The sequence below is a fragment of the Trematosphaeria pertusa genome, assembly GCF_010094035.1.
Source record: "Trematosphaeria pertusa strain CBS 122368 unplaced genomic scaffold BU26scaffold_9, whole genome shotgun sequence".
Lineage (NCBI taxonomy): Eukaryota > Fungi > Ascomycota > Dothideomycetes > Pleosporales > Trematosphaeriaceae > Trematosphaeria > Trematosphaeria pertusa.
This window is the reverse complement of record NW_022987220.1, coordinates 1565587-1579588: the sequence shown is the minus strand read 5'-3', so window position 1 is coordinate 1579588 and position 14002 is coordinate 1565587. Positions and strand designations below refer to the sequence as shown.

Genomic DNA, 14002 nt, shown 5'->3' with positions numbered 1-14002 from the left:
ATTGCGTCATTGAGGCACAGCCAGAAAGTGATAGTGAGACCATAGGCCGGATCGTCAAAATTAACCCGAGCAACAGAGACAAGTTGAGGTCATCCAACGCGATCTTCAGGGAGATCTTTGAGATTTCCGCATCCCGCAGCTCACCGCATGCCCTGACTGGCCTCAAGATCAAGGTCGCCGAAGTTCTGTACAACTTCACGCTTTTTCAGACGGTCTCTCCCTGCCTTGCGCTAAGGCTGTAAGTTTAGAGAATTGATGCCGCTGCTTAGATCCTTCCGCATTCGCCATGAGTAAAACCCTTGAACGCACCGCGGCATTTGTTGCGGTCGGATTCTTTTGTGTGGATTCGCAGCGCGGAGGCGATAGCAAGCAAATCCAGATTTCTCAGGCCGCCAGCCAGGAGGGTCCTCCCGGCGGTATGGCGCGTCAATTATTTTTGGCGCATCCTTCAAGACAATTGAAATGTGCGCTCTGACTCCGACGCGGTCCCGTAGGTTTTGGGGAACTCTGTCGGGCCGCTCTTAGCTCCGTGGTTCCCCGTGTGGTAGATGGAGAAACGGCTTGACGGTGCGACATTTTCGAGCTTCAAGTGCGCTGTTGAAGCTGAGGCTGCTATACGATACTCGAATGAAGCGTTTACAGCAAGGATTTTTGGGGTGAAACACGTGGAATAGATAGCGAGAATCGTCATAAACACCCGAACTCGTGGAAGTGCATATAGAAGGATCTTCGATTCTCGACTATCCATGTCCGTGGCTGAGGCTCCCACCAGTAGCGGTAGGGTTTATACTCGCCCGAGTATAGCGGCCGGTCGAATCAGAGAGTGGTGTTCAGCTTAACCGCCCAGATCGTAAAATCTCGGGCCTAGGAAGGCAGGCCCGTGCTAGATGCCGTATCTGTCGAGGACTGAAAGATCTGAAAGGTATAACAATCCCGGCCGTTACGACTGTAATTGCCGCCTTCAATCTTCCAGAAGCTGACATGCGTGGGCGCTCAGGACTCCTGGGCCGTCCTCGGGCCCCGGCCGCAGACTGAGGCGATGAGCGGCCTATCATTTCCCGCCGGACCTATCTCACGAGGCGGGAGAGGCTGACGGTAGGACTCGTGAGAGATGCGCGAGTGGCCCCTGCACAACGCCCGGTGGAGAGATGAAGAGTAGATTGCGGCATACAGCGGACTGGCAGTGCCCATGAAGATGAAAACGCGGCTGAGACGTGAGTGAAAGGCGCAGCAGGGCCAAAAGCCGTGCGGGTCAGTATAGGCTAGATGGTGCTCCCTGGCGCGACGTGGTCGGAGTCCGGCAGTATACAAGCTGACAAGGCACGGCGACGAGCAGAGGGCAAAGCGTGGTCGCACAAGCCCCTGCGCTCAGGCGGCCGCGCGAGAGGCGAGAGGTGAAGCCGCTGGAGGACGGGCGACGACGCTCGGGAGGTTGAGCAGGAGCTGGCGGCTTGGCGCGGCTGAGCGATGCCGCTAGCGTAGCCCCACTCGCAGGCATAACGGTACAGAGGGACATGCGGCCAGGCGGTGGGCGACGCCATTTGTCGGCGCGGGCACTGCTTGAGGCAGATTTGCCTGGGCAGTCACTGCTGGAGGAGGCCAGCCGGAAGGCAAGGGCGACGGACGGGCGACGACGGAAGGCATGTGAGGAGGGCGCGGTGCGGGGTACCGCATTGGGCGAATTAGCTGGCATTTCATCCCGCGGCACAGCATTTAGTCTTTATTATCTCCTCACCGATTGCCCCATCGGTCGCATTTACGCGCCCATGCAGCCCGTGTTTCAACCCCGATGCCGCTTCGAGGCGTTTTGCAGCATTTACGCGCCCGCGCCCCGCCCCTAATGCGCCGAATGGGAGCACTGGCGGCCCCTTAGCGGCGCCATGACGGCCGCCTCGTCGAGCCAGCTGCCACAAATTGGCGTGCGCGAAGCGGCGAAGGAAGCGCATCCATGCCCTTACGGCGGCTCACAGACATGCTAGCAACCTCGCGCTCCCGGCACAGACACACAGACACGTTCGTCACAATCATGCTGCAGCGCGAGAGTCTCCCATGGCTCGCTGCGAGGGAGCCGCACCGCGTCGACCTCATCTACGATGCGGCACCGTCGACCCGCGACGTCAGCGTGAACAGCGCGACCGCCAATAACGACGCCTCCTCGGGGCCATCATGACACGGCTCGAGTGGCTCCCGCGCCCGTTGGCGATCACCACGCCCCGCGCCTCTGCGACGGCCTGGCCGCGAGGCTGTTCTGCTCCTCCACGCTCTCCCGGCCCTGCATCTCCCTGCGCCCAGCCTGCGTCCCAGCAGTCCGTTCCTGGCAGGTGTACAGCCCGCCATTGGGCCGGGCGCAACCGTCGTCCCCCCAGGACTGGCTGGCCAGCACGCGGCTCAAGCGCGACCAGCATGTCCTGGGTCCGCTGGGGGTCATGGGTGAGCTGCTGGCGCTAAGCTGCATGGCCCGGCCTGCCAGTGCGTCCTCATCCTTCGAAATCCGCGAACCGGGGGCTTCGATAGAGTTGTCGCACTAGAGCCTGTCTCGAAAGGTGCCCAGCTCCACCTGCGCCGGTGCTGGTGCGTGAGCCTGCGAGCATCGCCTTGCCTTGATAAATATGTCTGCGGCGCTCCTTTCCGTCATCACCTTTTAAGCTCAAAGCATCCTTTTACGACCACGGCCAATATCCTGTGCCCGGCTATTGTTGGCTCCTTTGTGCCCGCACTCCCTTTTAGTTCGCACAACCACCGGCACTCTCTAGCAGTCCTCATGCCGGCCGTACTTGAGGGTGCTGTGCCCCCACCCCATCTGCATCTGGCTGCCACCTCGCCGTGGCCAACCTACAACTCTCACCACTACCCGGCCGCTCCCTGCTCCTCGCCCACTCCAATGACTCCTGAATCGATGCACTCGTACATCCCCCGCCTTCACGACAGCCCGCTGCCTGCTCAGGACCAAAGTGGCGCACCCGCGTCTGGCTGGTTTGGCCCCTCCATTCCGGCCCCAGACCCTCAGAACGAGGTATGTCAGATAACCGGTTCCTCCGCATGCGACGCTGACTCTGTGGCTGCCCAGGCTGCCTACGGCCCATTCAGCTACGACCATTCCTATGTGACCCCACATACAGCTTCTGGGCCCTTCTCACCACACCCTCCATTCTCACATGCCACAGACGTGCCAGGCACGGCGCCCGCCAACGTTGAGAACGTGGCAGGTACTTTCTCTCCAGTTTCACAATATTCAAAAACTTCCGAGGTCCCACAGCCCGAGTTTGTCCGCCATTCCGAGGAGCCATACGCAGAGCCCAAGCCTGCCACAGAAGCACCAGGATCCCATCTGCAGTCCGACTCCAACACCCCAAACCGGCCCCGGAGCAGTCCCAGCACTTTTGTGCCGAACCAGCAAACTGCCGGGCCCGTTGAGTATCCGTGGACGATGAATCCCCTAGGAATTTCTACTCCTGGCATGCACGAACACTACTACTCAAGCCCAACTTATCCTCCGCTCCGAGACCGCAGTCCCCGCTTCAGTGAGCCGGCCATGGACCTCCATGGCGACATGATCGCGCCACAGCCACGGCGCATGTACGCGCCCATCGCTCCCCATCCCTCGGGGCCTAGGACGAGCGCGCCAAAGCGCTCCAGGGACGATGACGAGGATCCTTCAGAGCACGCTAAGAGGAGGAAGCGTTCGGATTCCAACACCAACATGACCATAGAGTTGGGCGAGGAAGACCGGTTGCTTATCAAACTAAAGGACGAGGAGAGCATGCCGTGGAAAGACATCGCAGCCCGCTTCCAGTCAGACCTCGGGAAGACGTATCAGATTCCGGCATTGCAAATGCGTCTCAAGCGACTCAGAGAACGCATGCGCGTGTGGACGGAGGCCGACGTCAAAGCACTCCGAATGGCGCACGAGTACTGGGTCCAGAGCAAGTTCGACATCATCAGCCAAAAGGTATGCAGTATACTCGGCACACCCAGGGCCTATGCTAACCCGTACAGATGCTAGAGTTTGGCGCAGCCGAGAAATGGACCGCTCGTCAGTGTGCGCGAAAATGGGCTGAGATTGACCCGGGCCCAACTCCATACACTACGTACGACCACCACGTTCCCGGACCAACCTATGCACCCTACACGATGAGCCCTGTAGAAGCGCCTCATTTCATGCCTTTCGTGCACATACAATGAGCTGTCACCCATATGACGGCTCGTTTCTTTTTTGGGTTTCTTTGGAACTTCGGTCGAGGGCGGTGGCTCTCCCCAGGCATTGGAGTTACGGCGCAGGGTAACATGGACGACAGCAATGGCGGCAGCGGATCGATACCTTTGCTCCATACCCAAGAGTATATCTTCTTTTCATTTTACTACAGATTCTTGTATATCATTTGCCCCTCTTTGGGCTACCCGGTGCGACTGCTTCTTATTTTCAGCGGACCGGCTGCTCCCACATAGGGAAGCGCAAAAATCGAACATGCCCCAGCTCCGCTGCCATGAAGGAGGCGCGGCAAGGCTGAGGCAATGTCAATATTATCACTTTTCACGACATTTGTCTTCTGTCTGGCTTGGGCACCCTTTCTGGCCTTCCCATTCAGTGCTGGACATCTCTGCCTTGTTTTTTTATTGCATTGTGGGGCAACGGTGAGCGGCTGGATATTATCCAATGGTCGCCGCTTCTCACTGAGCTAATTCCGCTGCATGTATAGCAGGACATTCTGTGCTAATCAGCCCAGCTTTGCCGTTATGGCTCAAACAATGCGGTGGCACAGCAGCTTTTCCCGCGTTTCGCACACTACAGCAAACTCTGTTTCAATTAAGGAGTGCGGGACGACATCACGAAGCTCATCGCAGGGTGGCATGCCATTTCGGGACACGTCACTGAAGCGGTGGAGCGGACCCTTCTTCTACCGTCGCTGGCCATTGCCGGCAACTTCCCTCAACCAAGAGCGCAGTCATGCGGTCGGCCTCTGCGGCATTAGGCCGCTCATTGCCCCTAGCCGGCTAGCCATCCGAGAGCGGAGTCGTGGGAGGGTCAGGCTGCAGCACGCTTCCTATCGCCCTAGTGCCTTTGCCGTCGCGCGCACACTCGAAACCTCGACCAAGATAAGAAATGTGCCACGTTCTGAGACAGTGGTCAGATGTATTCACCGTTTGAGCGGGGCCATTGAGTTGAGTCGGACGCCCATCACCGTCAGAATGACCGCCTGTGTAACACAGTTCGAGGCGACATAGCGACTGGCATGCGCACGCTTGAATCCTGTAGGGCCTTTTTCTTACAGGCGGGCAGAACCTGTAAAGGCGGCGGTGCCACGTGGATTATGGCTGCTGACGCCTTCCTTCGAACGCTTGTTTGGGAAGGAAGGATCCGCGCACCGGCCAACCTCACGTCTACACTCCGTACTTCCCACTCCCTCGAGAACCTGAGAACAGCACCGTCATACGACATCACCTATTCCATTCATTCTCCCGCCCTCGCGCCGCCCGTGCAAAGCACACTGCCTGAATGGACCGGCGCTTAGCTATGCCAGCTCACAGCCCACGGAGGCACCCGTTTCCCCTTCACTGGACAGGTTTCAACGCGGCTCGAAGATTTGAAGCTAGAGGGCTGCATCTCCCCATTCGGTGCTCATCGCAGTGTAGGGCGCCGCCTCTTCGGGCCGCGTTAGCTGCGGCTTATTGGCCCAGGCGGCACAGTCAGTCATCCTCAGTGTTGGTGCGCCGCTCACCTTCGCCCCTCATTCGTCCAAGTTACCTCATACGTACGACGCCCAGGAGTGACGTGCAGGCTAGATTCCCTTTTACAGCCGGCTCGAGTCGGAGGTAGGGGAGTGGGCCGTTGATTTTCACGCCCGCGAGGGAAGAGGCGGGAGACTGCCCTAGCTGCCGTGCCACACAGATCTGGCGGCGATTGATCATCGATTTACTTACGCCGCAATCGTACCTTCATCGGTCTGTCAAGGGAGATCATCTGCTCACCACGAAAGAGAAGGGGAATACCTAGACGCCACCGCCAATTTCCGAGCGGCGTTCAACGACTTCGCAGCCCGCAGCCTGAGCCACAGCGATGAACCGCGCTGCATGCCGACATCTTCACTTGTCCCCAATTCACCGAGTTCAAGATCCCGGCCTCACCGCGCCACTCGAGCTATTGCTCCTATCATTTCCCGTCTGCCGCTCATCTCGACAAACCCTTTTAAAACCCCTTTGGTGAATTAGGATTTACCCGGTGAATAGACCCGCATCGAGGCTACGTTGAGTCAATGGCCAACCAACAGGAACTTTTCTCTGCAGCTGCTGCAGAACGTGGCGCTCCTTCCGTCGGGAGATAGACCGCCTCATGGCTCGCGATCCAATAGTCCATATCTTTCCGCATAGTGCCTATTCCTCCTTTTCTAAGCACGGCGTCGGACTTCTCGGCGAACCTAACTCATTCTCCTTATCTTCAGTAGGGAGAGTGGACGGAGGACCACTGGTTCTGTAGGGACGATGTCGTGCAATAGGGGTGGACTGACACTGTCAGACCCGACGGCCTTTTGAGACTCTGCGCAACGAGGGTCGCCACTATCAAGTGACGCCACAAACGCCTCTTCCGTTCGTTGCGAACCTCTAGTCACGCTGTCCGGGAATTTACAACTTCTTTCCATATACCCTTACACACCTCCTTCCGAAGGGGAGAGAGGTACGAATTGATTGGGCCAGCCGGAAGTAAGTATAGCGAGACATTGGATATGAACGTCTCATCTGAAGCGACTCTGGATAACGTGTTCAGCGACTCGAGACGACGGAAACAGGTGGCAGCAGCCCGTCTTGTCCGTAATCGTCATCATTAACTTGCGTCTTCGGCGGGCCGACACGTTAGGTCACGATTCTTTCCTGGGTTCTTCGCATTTCTCCCGGACTTCGCGAAAGCTTTGCGAGCATATGGCAACCCCTACAGTCGAAGTGGCATACTTGTACCCATCCGGACGCCGACTTGAGGTTGGTATTGGATGCCTAAAGTCAGGGCACTTCAACGAATGAAGCATTACAGTACCAGAATGAGGGAATGCAGTTAACACCTTCGGACTGCTTTCCTCAACCGTTAAGAGCTAGTACACGTCATATCGAGGTGGGAAGCGTCTACGCTACTCCGCAAGAATAGCATCTCTTGCATACCGAATTCTCTACGCGAAAGATCCACGCATGAATGACGTCCCCAGCCCCAAACCATGAGTTAAGTACGCATGAACGATCTTCTTACCCACATGTTTCAAACGTCCGCGTAGATCAACTGCGGGCGCACCCAAAATAAACGGCACATGATCGCGCTTTAACCGTAAGGTGTTTAGCGTGGCGCAGCAGCCGACCTTGCAGCCTCGCACTTAGGTTGCCGTATTCGCTCCGCATTAGTTATAGTGTACGCTCCAAAGCTCCAGGGCTCGCTTGGACGTACTCACGTGTGCACTACCATAATGCAGCTCGAATGAAGACGCGCGCGCTCGAAAATTGAAAAGTAGCATGCTGCCGCGAAAACCCCGAAGGACAACACACCGATAATCGGCACTTTTGTCGCGTTTCAACGGTTGCGGGAGGGGCGCTCCTTCGCAAGCCAGATCCTGCACCGTAACTCACCGAGCTGCCCCAGATTCGTGGACCTTGAGGTTTGAGATTTAACGGTTTGTGTGACTTACCTACGTCAGGGGACCATACATTTCTCTATGCGCTCTGCAGTCAGACTGTACCTTTATCGAACGCCGCGAGCTGAAAACCTCTTTACGAAAGTCGACAGGCCTTGGGTTTCTCGGTACTTCTAGCGCAGCACTCTCGTCCCGAAAGTTCCTTCCCCAATTCCAGGTAACTTTCGCCATCCCATCGCCTGTATCTTCAAGCAAGTGTTACGGGTCGATCCCTGAGCTAGAAGTGAGTAACCCTCGCATACCCATCCATAGGCCGTCCTCCAGGCCTCTGCAAGTCTGTGGCTGACTGATGTACCCCAGCCATTATCCCTATCCCCAGAACGTAAGATCCGTGCCTTGAACCCGCGCTGGACCCCAAACCCCAGCACCTAATCTAGATATATGGCGTGAGCCTCGTGTCGCTGCTTCCACGCTCTTTCCAGAAGCCTGTTGCTTTTCGATAAAGTCCGTGGCTGGAGGCCTGACGGCGCGAGTCAGCAGAAGATCCCCATGCGGAAGGGAGCATGGGGGAGAAAGATGGGTTCGTCGGCGCATCTTCGGTGCGAGGTCGATATAACAAGGCTGGGAACTCGTTATTGGCGTTTCGTTGAGGGGACTCCGTGTAACTCTGGGCTCGCTAAAAGGGTACCTGTTTAAGGGGGAATTCGCGCGCAGGCGACGTTTTGGGAAACATCGGCAAAATAGCTGACTAGCGGGTGAAAGCCGCTAATATGACCATTTTGAGAGATGCGCATTTAGATATCTGCGAGGTGTTAAGAGGAAACATTGGGGCTCGGAGATGATGCGACCTCCGCCCCGACAACGCTAGCGTATCGATAAGCACACTCGGAGATTTCTTAACTCCGCTCTGTGACTCCATTTCCTAAACTCCTTGTACCACATTCCACATTTCACTAATCATCGTCAGAGTTGAGAGCCGCCTCCGTCTCAACTTTTCTCTCTTTTTCACCGCCCGCGAAGAGATATAATGCGAAGTGCGCTCTCACGTCTTTCCTTCCTACAGAGACAACTCCCACGCAAGCAACCTTCCTCCAGGCTTTTCCATACGTCATCCCCCATCATGGCCAAACTCACGATCGACTCGACATACCGCATGCCCTCGGGTTACGATATCCCAGTCCTAGGTTATGGCGTCTATCAGACGCCCGCTGATGTCGCGTCGGATGTCGTCGCGCATGCCCTTAAAACGGGGTACCGCCATGTCGACAGTGCGGTTGGGTATCGCAACGAGGCCGCGTCCGCAGACGGCATGAGGAAATCTGGCATCCCGCGCTCAGAACTATTCTTCACTACCAAGGTTCCGCCAAGGCAGCTAGGGTATGAGTCCGCAAAACAGCACATTGCGAACTCACTCAAAGAAACCGGCTTCGACTACATCGATCTGTACCTCCTACACGCGCCGTATGGTGGTAAGGAAGCGCGACTGGGAGCATGGAAAGCGCTTGTCGAGGGGGTAGAGACTGGAAAGATTCGCTCTATTGGCGTGAGTAATTATGGAGTGCATCATATGGAAGAGCTGGAGAGCTGGATCAAGAGCACGGAGGAAAAAGAGGGTAAGGGGAAGGGTGGAGTGTTGTCAGTCAATCAGGTGGAGTTGCATCCATGGCTGGCGCGCAAGGATATCGTCGACTGGTGTAAGAAGAGGGGGGTCATTCTCGAGGCATATAGTCCGCTTGTGAGGGCGACCAAGAGTGACGACCCTTTACTGGTTCCCCTCGCCAAGAAGTACAACAAGACCACGTCCCAAATTCTCCTCCGGTGGAGCTTGCAGATGGTGAGTATATCTCCGCCCCCGTTCCATTCACTTCTTATCATAATCTTACGAGTACATCAGGGCTTCGTGCCGCTCCCGAAATCCGTGACGAAGTCGAGAATCGAAGAGAATGCGGACCTGTATGACTTCGAGTTGACGGCGGAGGATATGAAGAGTCTGGATACTGGGGTATATGAGCCTTGCGCCTGGGATCCGACGACGAGCACAGATTAAGTGGTTTATAGGAATGCGAACCCTTGTTTCGGAAGTGCTTTTACTACAAGGGGTGAACGAAGACGCATTAGCACCCGTATCTTACCAGTCTCGTAGCAAATGCGGGGATGGACCGTCAACGGGAAAAGAGCGCTAGGCTCTGCCTTGGAGCTCCGGACACCATTATGGAGTTATGCACGGCATTTCTGTTTCACGCCGGGGAAATCGGGAAAGCGGGCCAATCTATCCCAATTAAGGCAGCCTGTGCGACATTTGACGACAACAAACCCCTCGACACATACCCCACGGTGTAGTTCCCGTCCCGTTGTCCTACCTGTGTAGACGGTGGAACTGTGACGGTGTGACCCCGCATGAGACAAACACAGGGGCAGTATGCATAGACCAGAGCTGTTCGCTCCTGGCGTTCAAAGGTCTCATCGCTAGGTTGACTCCTGCCGCAAGCTACAAAGCAGAGTGGTTAACCAATTGACAGGCGTGGCGCCCATGTTTGAGCAACGTCGCTCCTGTAACTCCCCCCTTTGTCCAACACTGCCTTTACGTGTAGCCTCGCTACCACCCCCCAAAGGTGCCTGGAGTTATTAGTGTGCGGTTCGTTCCTGCTCTGAAGGCACTGCGCGGTTTCGGGAAGGGTCAGCCACGTGATAGGCTCACCGGAACTTCCAACTTTGGAAGCCAAAACCCTTAGTTTGACTGGAAAACTACTCTTATGGAGACGCGCTTTTCAATACGCGCTCCATTACCAAAGGTAGAGCGTCCTGAGAGCTCATTATACCACTACCTCTAGCAGTGCCCCGGTGCCTGTCTTCTTGCCAAGCGTAGAGATGGGTGCGGCGCGGATCCACTAAATGCATCGGCCCGTTCCAAGATACAACGCAGAGGTTGAGGCTACTAGGATTGCGGTGGCGCAGAAGTCCCAACGCGTCTCTGATTGGTGATCAACATGTTACATGGCTCGGCGCGAACCCTAGAGTGCTCAATTTTCACTCTGCCACCGTGTCGGGTCAGTAAGGATGGTTCCGCGGTTCATGCGAGTCATACGGAATGGACAGGAAGTAAGGGACTAAGCACCGTCCCACCAGTCTGATGGCAGGCAACTGTGGGTCTCACACAGCAGCTGCCAAATCCAAGGGGGCGGTGCTAGCAAGGTGTGAAGCGGAAAATCGGTCGCTTTACACTGCCCCAGCCAGATACCAGACGGTGAAATCTTGAAGCATCCTCACAGTATAAAACTGCAATTGTCTTCTTCCTCATAGAAGCGTCGGTTCTTCAGCAGGATTCAAAGAAGACATCGAGACGTCTGTTTATCGCCCAGAAACCGCCCTGAGCATGGTCAATCTCTCCATCGAAGTCATCACCACGATCGTCATTGGCGGTCCCTCTCTCGTCGTAGCCATCCTCACTTGGCTGGAGGCCAGAAGGAGGAGAAGTGCCCCAGGTACCTTGAAAGAATCATGTCGGTGTATTACCATGGCGAGTCTCATTGCTGGCAGGTGTTGAAGATATCGAAAGGGGTATCAGGCGCCAGCCGTCGTACAGTGATACCACTGCCGCACTTCCCCGCTTTCGCGTACCACCGACCGAAGGCTGGCCTGCCTTTATGCATGACTCGCCGCGGCGAAGCGCGAGCATGGTTTCCATCTTTCTGGACGGTGGGCGGAATGCTCAGGTTTGGGCACAGCACGTGGACGGCTAGCTTGGGTGGGCGTCTGGTCCGCACTCTCTACCTGCAATTGCGGGATATAGTGGCGATGCAATAAGCAGGACCTTCCTGGCGGAATAGGTTAGATCCTACCCACACTCCCTGGACGGCGAAGCGGGACGGAATACTGACGAGATGCAGATAGCAATCACGAAAGGGACAACGGCAGCATTATTACTTAAAAGGAAGAGATATAATAGCAGGGAGACATCCAGAGGAGCGCCTGCTTTGAGGAAAAGACTAGGAACTGGTTCTCCATCCAGCGAGGAGATAGAAAGGCCTCTTCACATTCGATATCCAGATAGCATGTCGTTAGCTAGACCTTTTTTCCTTTTTCTTTATCACGATCATCATTCTTAGCATTACATCGGTCGGTGGCTCATCGCATCTGTCGGCAAGTTCCATGACTCCACGTCATGAACGTCCATGAGAAAACTCAATCAAATATATTAGGTACTCCACACTACTCTTCCAACTCCGCCACAAAAAAAGGGCTCACTGCCATGCCGTTGAAAGCGTTATACTCCCAGTACTCCGTCGTGCCATGCAGAGCCTCGTAGCTGGTGTAATTCCCACATCCACTCTCGATATTCAAACAATCCCGAGTAATCATCCCCGCGATCCGTTCTCCAGCCTCGCGTCCCTCAAACCATGCGCCGTGGAGGAAGCCGAAGTACTCCGCCGACGTATGCTCGCCGGCGAAATACAACCTCTCTACATTCGCTCGGAGATTCTGATGGTTTTCCAGCGTCGTGCCGACGGGCCAGTTGGAGTAGCTGCCGTACACCCAGGGTACAAGGCTCCAGCGCGGATACATGATCGCGAGGGGCTCGGGAATGGAGACGTCAGGGAACATCTGCTGCAGGACTTGCATGAGCTCTGCTTTTGTGACGTCGTCGTCTTGCGCTTCGATGCGGTAGGATTGCTCGCCCACGACGGTGGCGAAGATGATGTTAGAGCCGGGCATGAAACCCTCGGTTGACAGCGACTGCCAGACGGGATAGTAGCCGCGCGTTGTGGGGTGTGCGTAGAGGAAGAACTGCGTATCCGGATCCCAGAACGTTTCGTTGAACTGCAGGAAGATCTTCGTGTAGGTGCCCATTTGGAAGGTAGCGAGTGCAGTGTCTTTCCAGTCCGGGAGCGCGGGGGAGAAAGTAACAGCGTCGTTCTGCAGGACGCCGAGCGAGAAGGTGCAGAGTGCGTAGTCGGCTTCGATGCAGCTGCCGTCTTCCATGGTGACTTTGACGCCGTCGCTAGAGTACGCGATGTCAGCGATGATGGTGTTGAGTAGTAGGCGCGTGTCGTTGGGCTTGAGGAACGTGGATGCGACGCTCTTGAGCCAGGTGTTGAAGCCACGCTGGTCGGTGACGAAGTTGTTTTCTTCTGAGTACTGGTAGAAGGTGAGATTGTAGCCTGTTATGCCGAAGACGAAAGACGACTCTTCGGGGCTGTAGGACGTTTCCCAGTCCCACATCCACCATTCGACTGCTTGCCGCGCCATGTCTTTTTGGGGTTTCCAGCCGGATTGGTAGAGGCCGGCGCGCATGCTGCGGTCCTGGAGGTTCTCGGTGAGGATGTAGCCAGCTGCTTGCTCAAAGTCGCCCCAGTACTCGTCGAACTCGTCGAGCAGGTCGGTGTAGTTGACGTATCCGGTTTCGTTGTACGTTAGGATGGAGTCGTAGTCGGAATACGTATTCTCAATTTCGTACTGCTTTGCGAAGGTCCAGATAGGATTCTCCGGCCCGCTTTCAGTGCCTAGGCCCTGGACCTAGCAAAGCATGTAAGAGTTGATGGGTTGCAGCGCGGCCGAAGGAGCCTTACCCAATTGGCTCCAAGCTCGACCGTGTATGGATTACCATCTGGGTCTTCGCCGAAGGTTGTAGAGACCATTCGCCCCCCGATATCTCCATTGTACTCAATTATGAGGAAGTCGGTCACGGACTGGTTGGACAGGGCTTGCTGTAGTAAATGATTAGCGTGCGAGGACGCTTAAGGGACGACTATCACCTACAGCAGCGGTAACTCCAGCAACTCCTGCACCCCTGCATAAATCACCGCGTTAGAATGCCGTCTCTCACAGTGAAGTCACTTACAATATTGCTACCTTCGTCTTCCGGCACGTGCTGTAATCCCTAGACTGATAAGCCGGCGCAGCGAAGATGCGCAAGGGCAAAAGCCCCGTGACCACGGCGACCCTCAAACCCAACATCTCAACGGCTCAATTGGCCCGCACGAATCTTTGAGGTTCAAAGAGAGTTGCTCGAAGCTCATGCAGCAATATAAACACTGCGGGTAGTCACGTCTCCCCCGCAGGTACGGGACCCATCCATCCAGGATCGTTCCCCTGCCCGGCGGCCATCGCGATAAGCAGGGGAAAGAGATCCCTAGCGCTAGGCGAAATCGAGGAGCTCGTAGCTACAAACCTGCATGTGGAGGCAGATCCGACGGGCAGGTACGACGCTGAGCAACCCATGCGGTGCGGATGTGGGATGATAAGAGGAACCGTGTCGCGTGGACTTGCTGGATATGTCGTGGCCCGGGATGCACGGAGACCATGAGGCTGGCATCTGTGGACAAGAAGTACGAATTTGTAAAACGAACGAAAAGGCAGGACGAAAGCCTACTTGGAAAGACATTGTTGCAGAATGA

The 14002-nt window shown here is 55.9% G+C and overlaps 4 protein-coding genes across 4 annotated transcripts; 2 read left to right on the top strand and 2 right to left on the bottom strand.

Moving 5' to 3' along the window:
* Positions 1-1252: 1252 nt before the first annotated feature.
* Positions 1253-1693, bottom strand: BU26DRAFT_506827 (uncharacterized protein; the record flags this gene model as incomplete). Its single annotated transcript, XM_033826953.1, has 1 exon — positions 1253-1693. One exon carries the CDS (start codon positions 1691-1693, stop codon positions 1253-1255), a length of 441 nt encoding a protein of 146 aa, XP_033682625.1.
* Positions 1694-2583: 890 nt separating this feature from the next.
* On the top strand, positions 2584-4288 carry BU26DRAFT_350909 (uncharacterized protein). The gene is made up of 3 exons (XM_033822459.1): positions 2584-3013; positions 3068-3949; positions 3997-4288. Exons 1-3 carry the CDS (start codon positions 2762-2764, stop codon positions 4180-4182), a joined length of 1320 nt encoding a protein of 439 aa, XP_033682624.1. The 5' UTR covers positions 2584-2761; the 3' UTR covers positions 4183-4288.
* Positions 4289-8727: 4439 nt separating this feature from the next.
* BU26DRAFT_430261 (Aldo/keto reductase) lies at positions 8728-9654 on the top strand (the record flags this gene model as incomplete). The annotated part of the gene is made up of 2 exons (XM_033823868.1): positions 8728-9441; positions 9502-9654. 2 exons carry the CDS (start codon positions 8728-8730, stop codon positions 9652-9654), a joined length of 867 nt encoding a protein of 288 aa, XP_033682623.1.
* A 2162-nt stretch (positions 9655-11816) lies between these two features.
* On the bottom strand, positions 11817-13562 carry BU26DRAFT_430194 (polyamine oxidase-like protein; the record flags this gene model as incomplete). Its single annotated transcript, XM_033823862.1, has 4 exons — positions 11817-13121; positions 13175-13312; positions 13365-13395; positions 13447-13562. 4 exons carry the CDS (start codon positions 13560-13562, stop codon positions 11817-11819), a joined length of 1590 nt encoding a protein of 529 aa, XP_033682622.1.
* Between the last annotated feature and the right edge of the window lie 440 nt (positions 13563-14002).

Bases quoted from the DNA above. Each gene is read 5' to 3' on its own strand.
- BU26DRAFT_350909 (XM_033822459.1), top strand. From the start codon at position 2,762: ATGCCGGCCGTACTTGAGGGTGCTGTGCCCCCACCCCATCTGCATCTG. The intron at 3,014-3,067 runs GTATGTCAGATA...GTGGCTGCCCAG, and splicing joins CCCCAGACCCTCAGAACGAG to GCTGCCTACGGCCCATTCAG. The intron at 3,950-3,996 runs GTATGCAGTATA...TAACCCGTACAG, and splicing joins TCGACATCATCAGCCAAAAG to ATGCTAGAGTTTGGCGCAGC.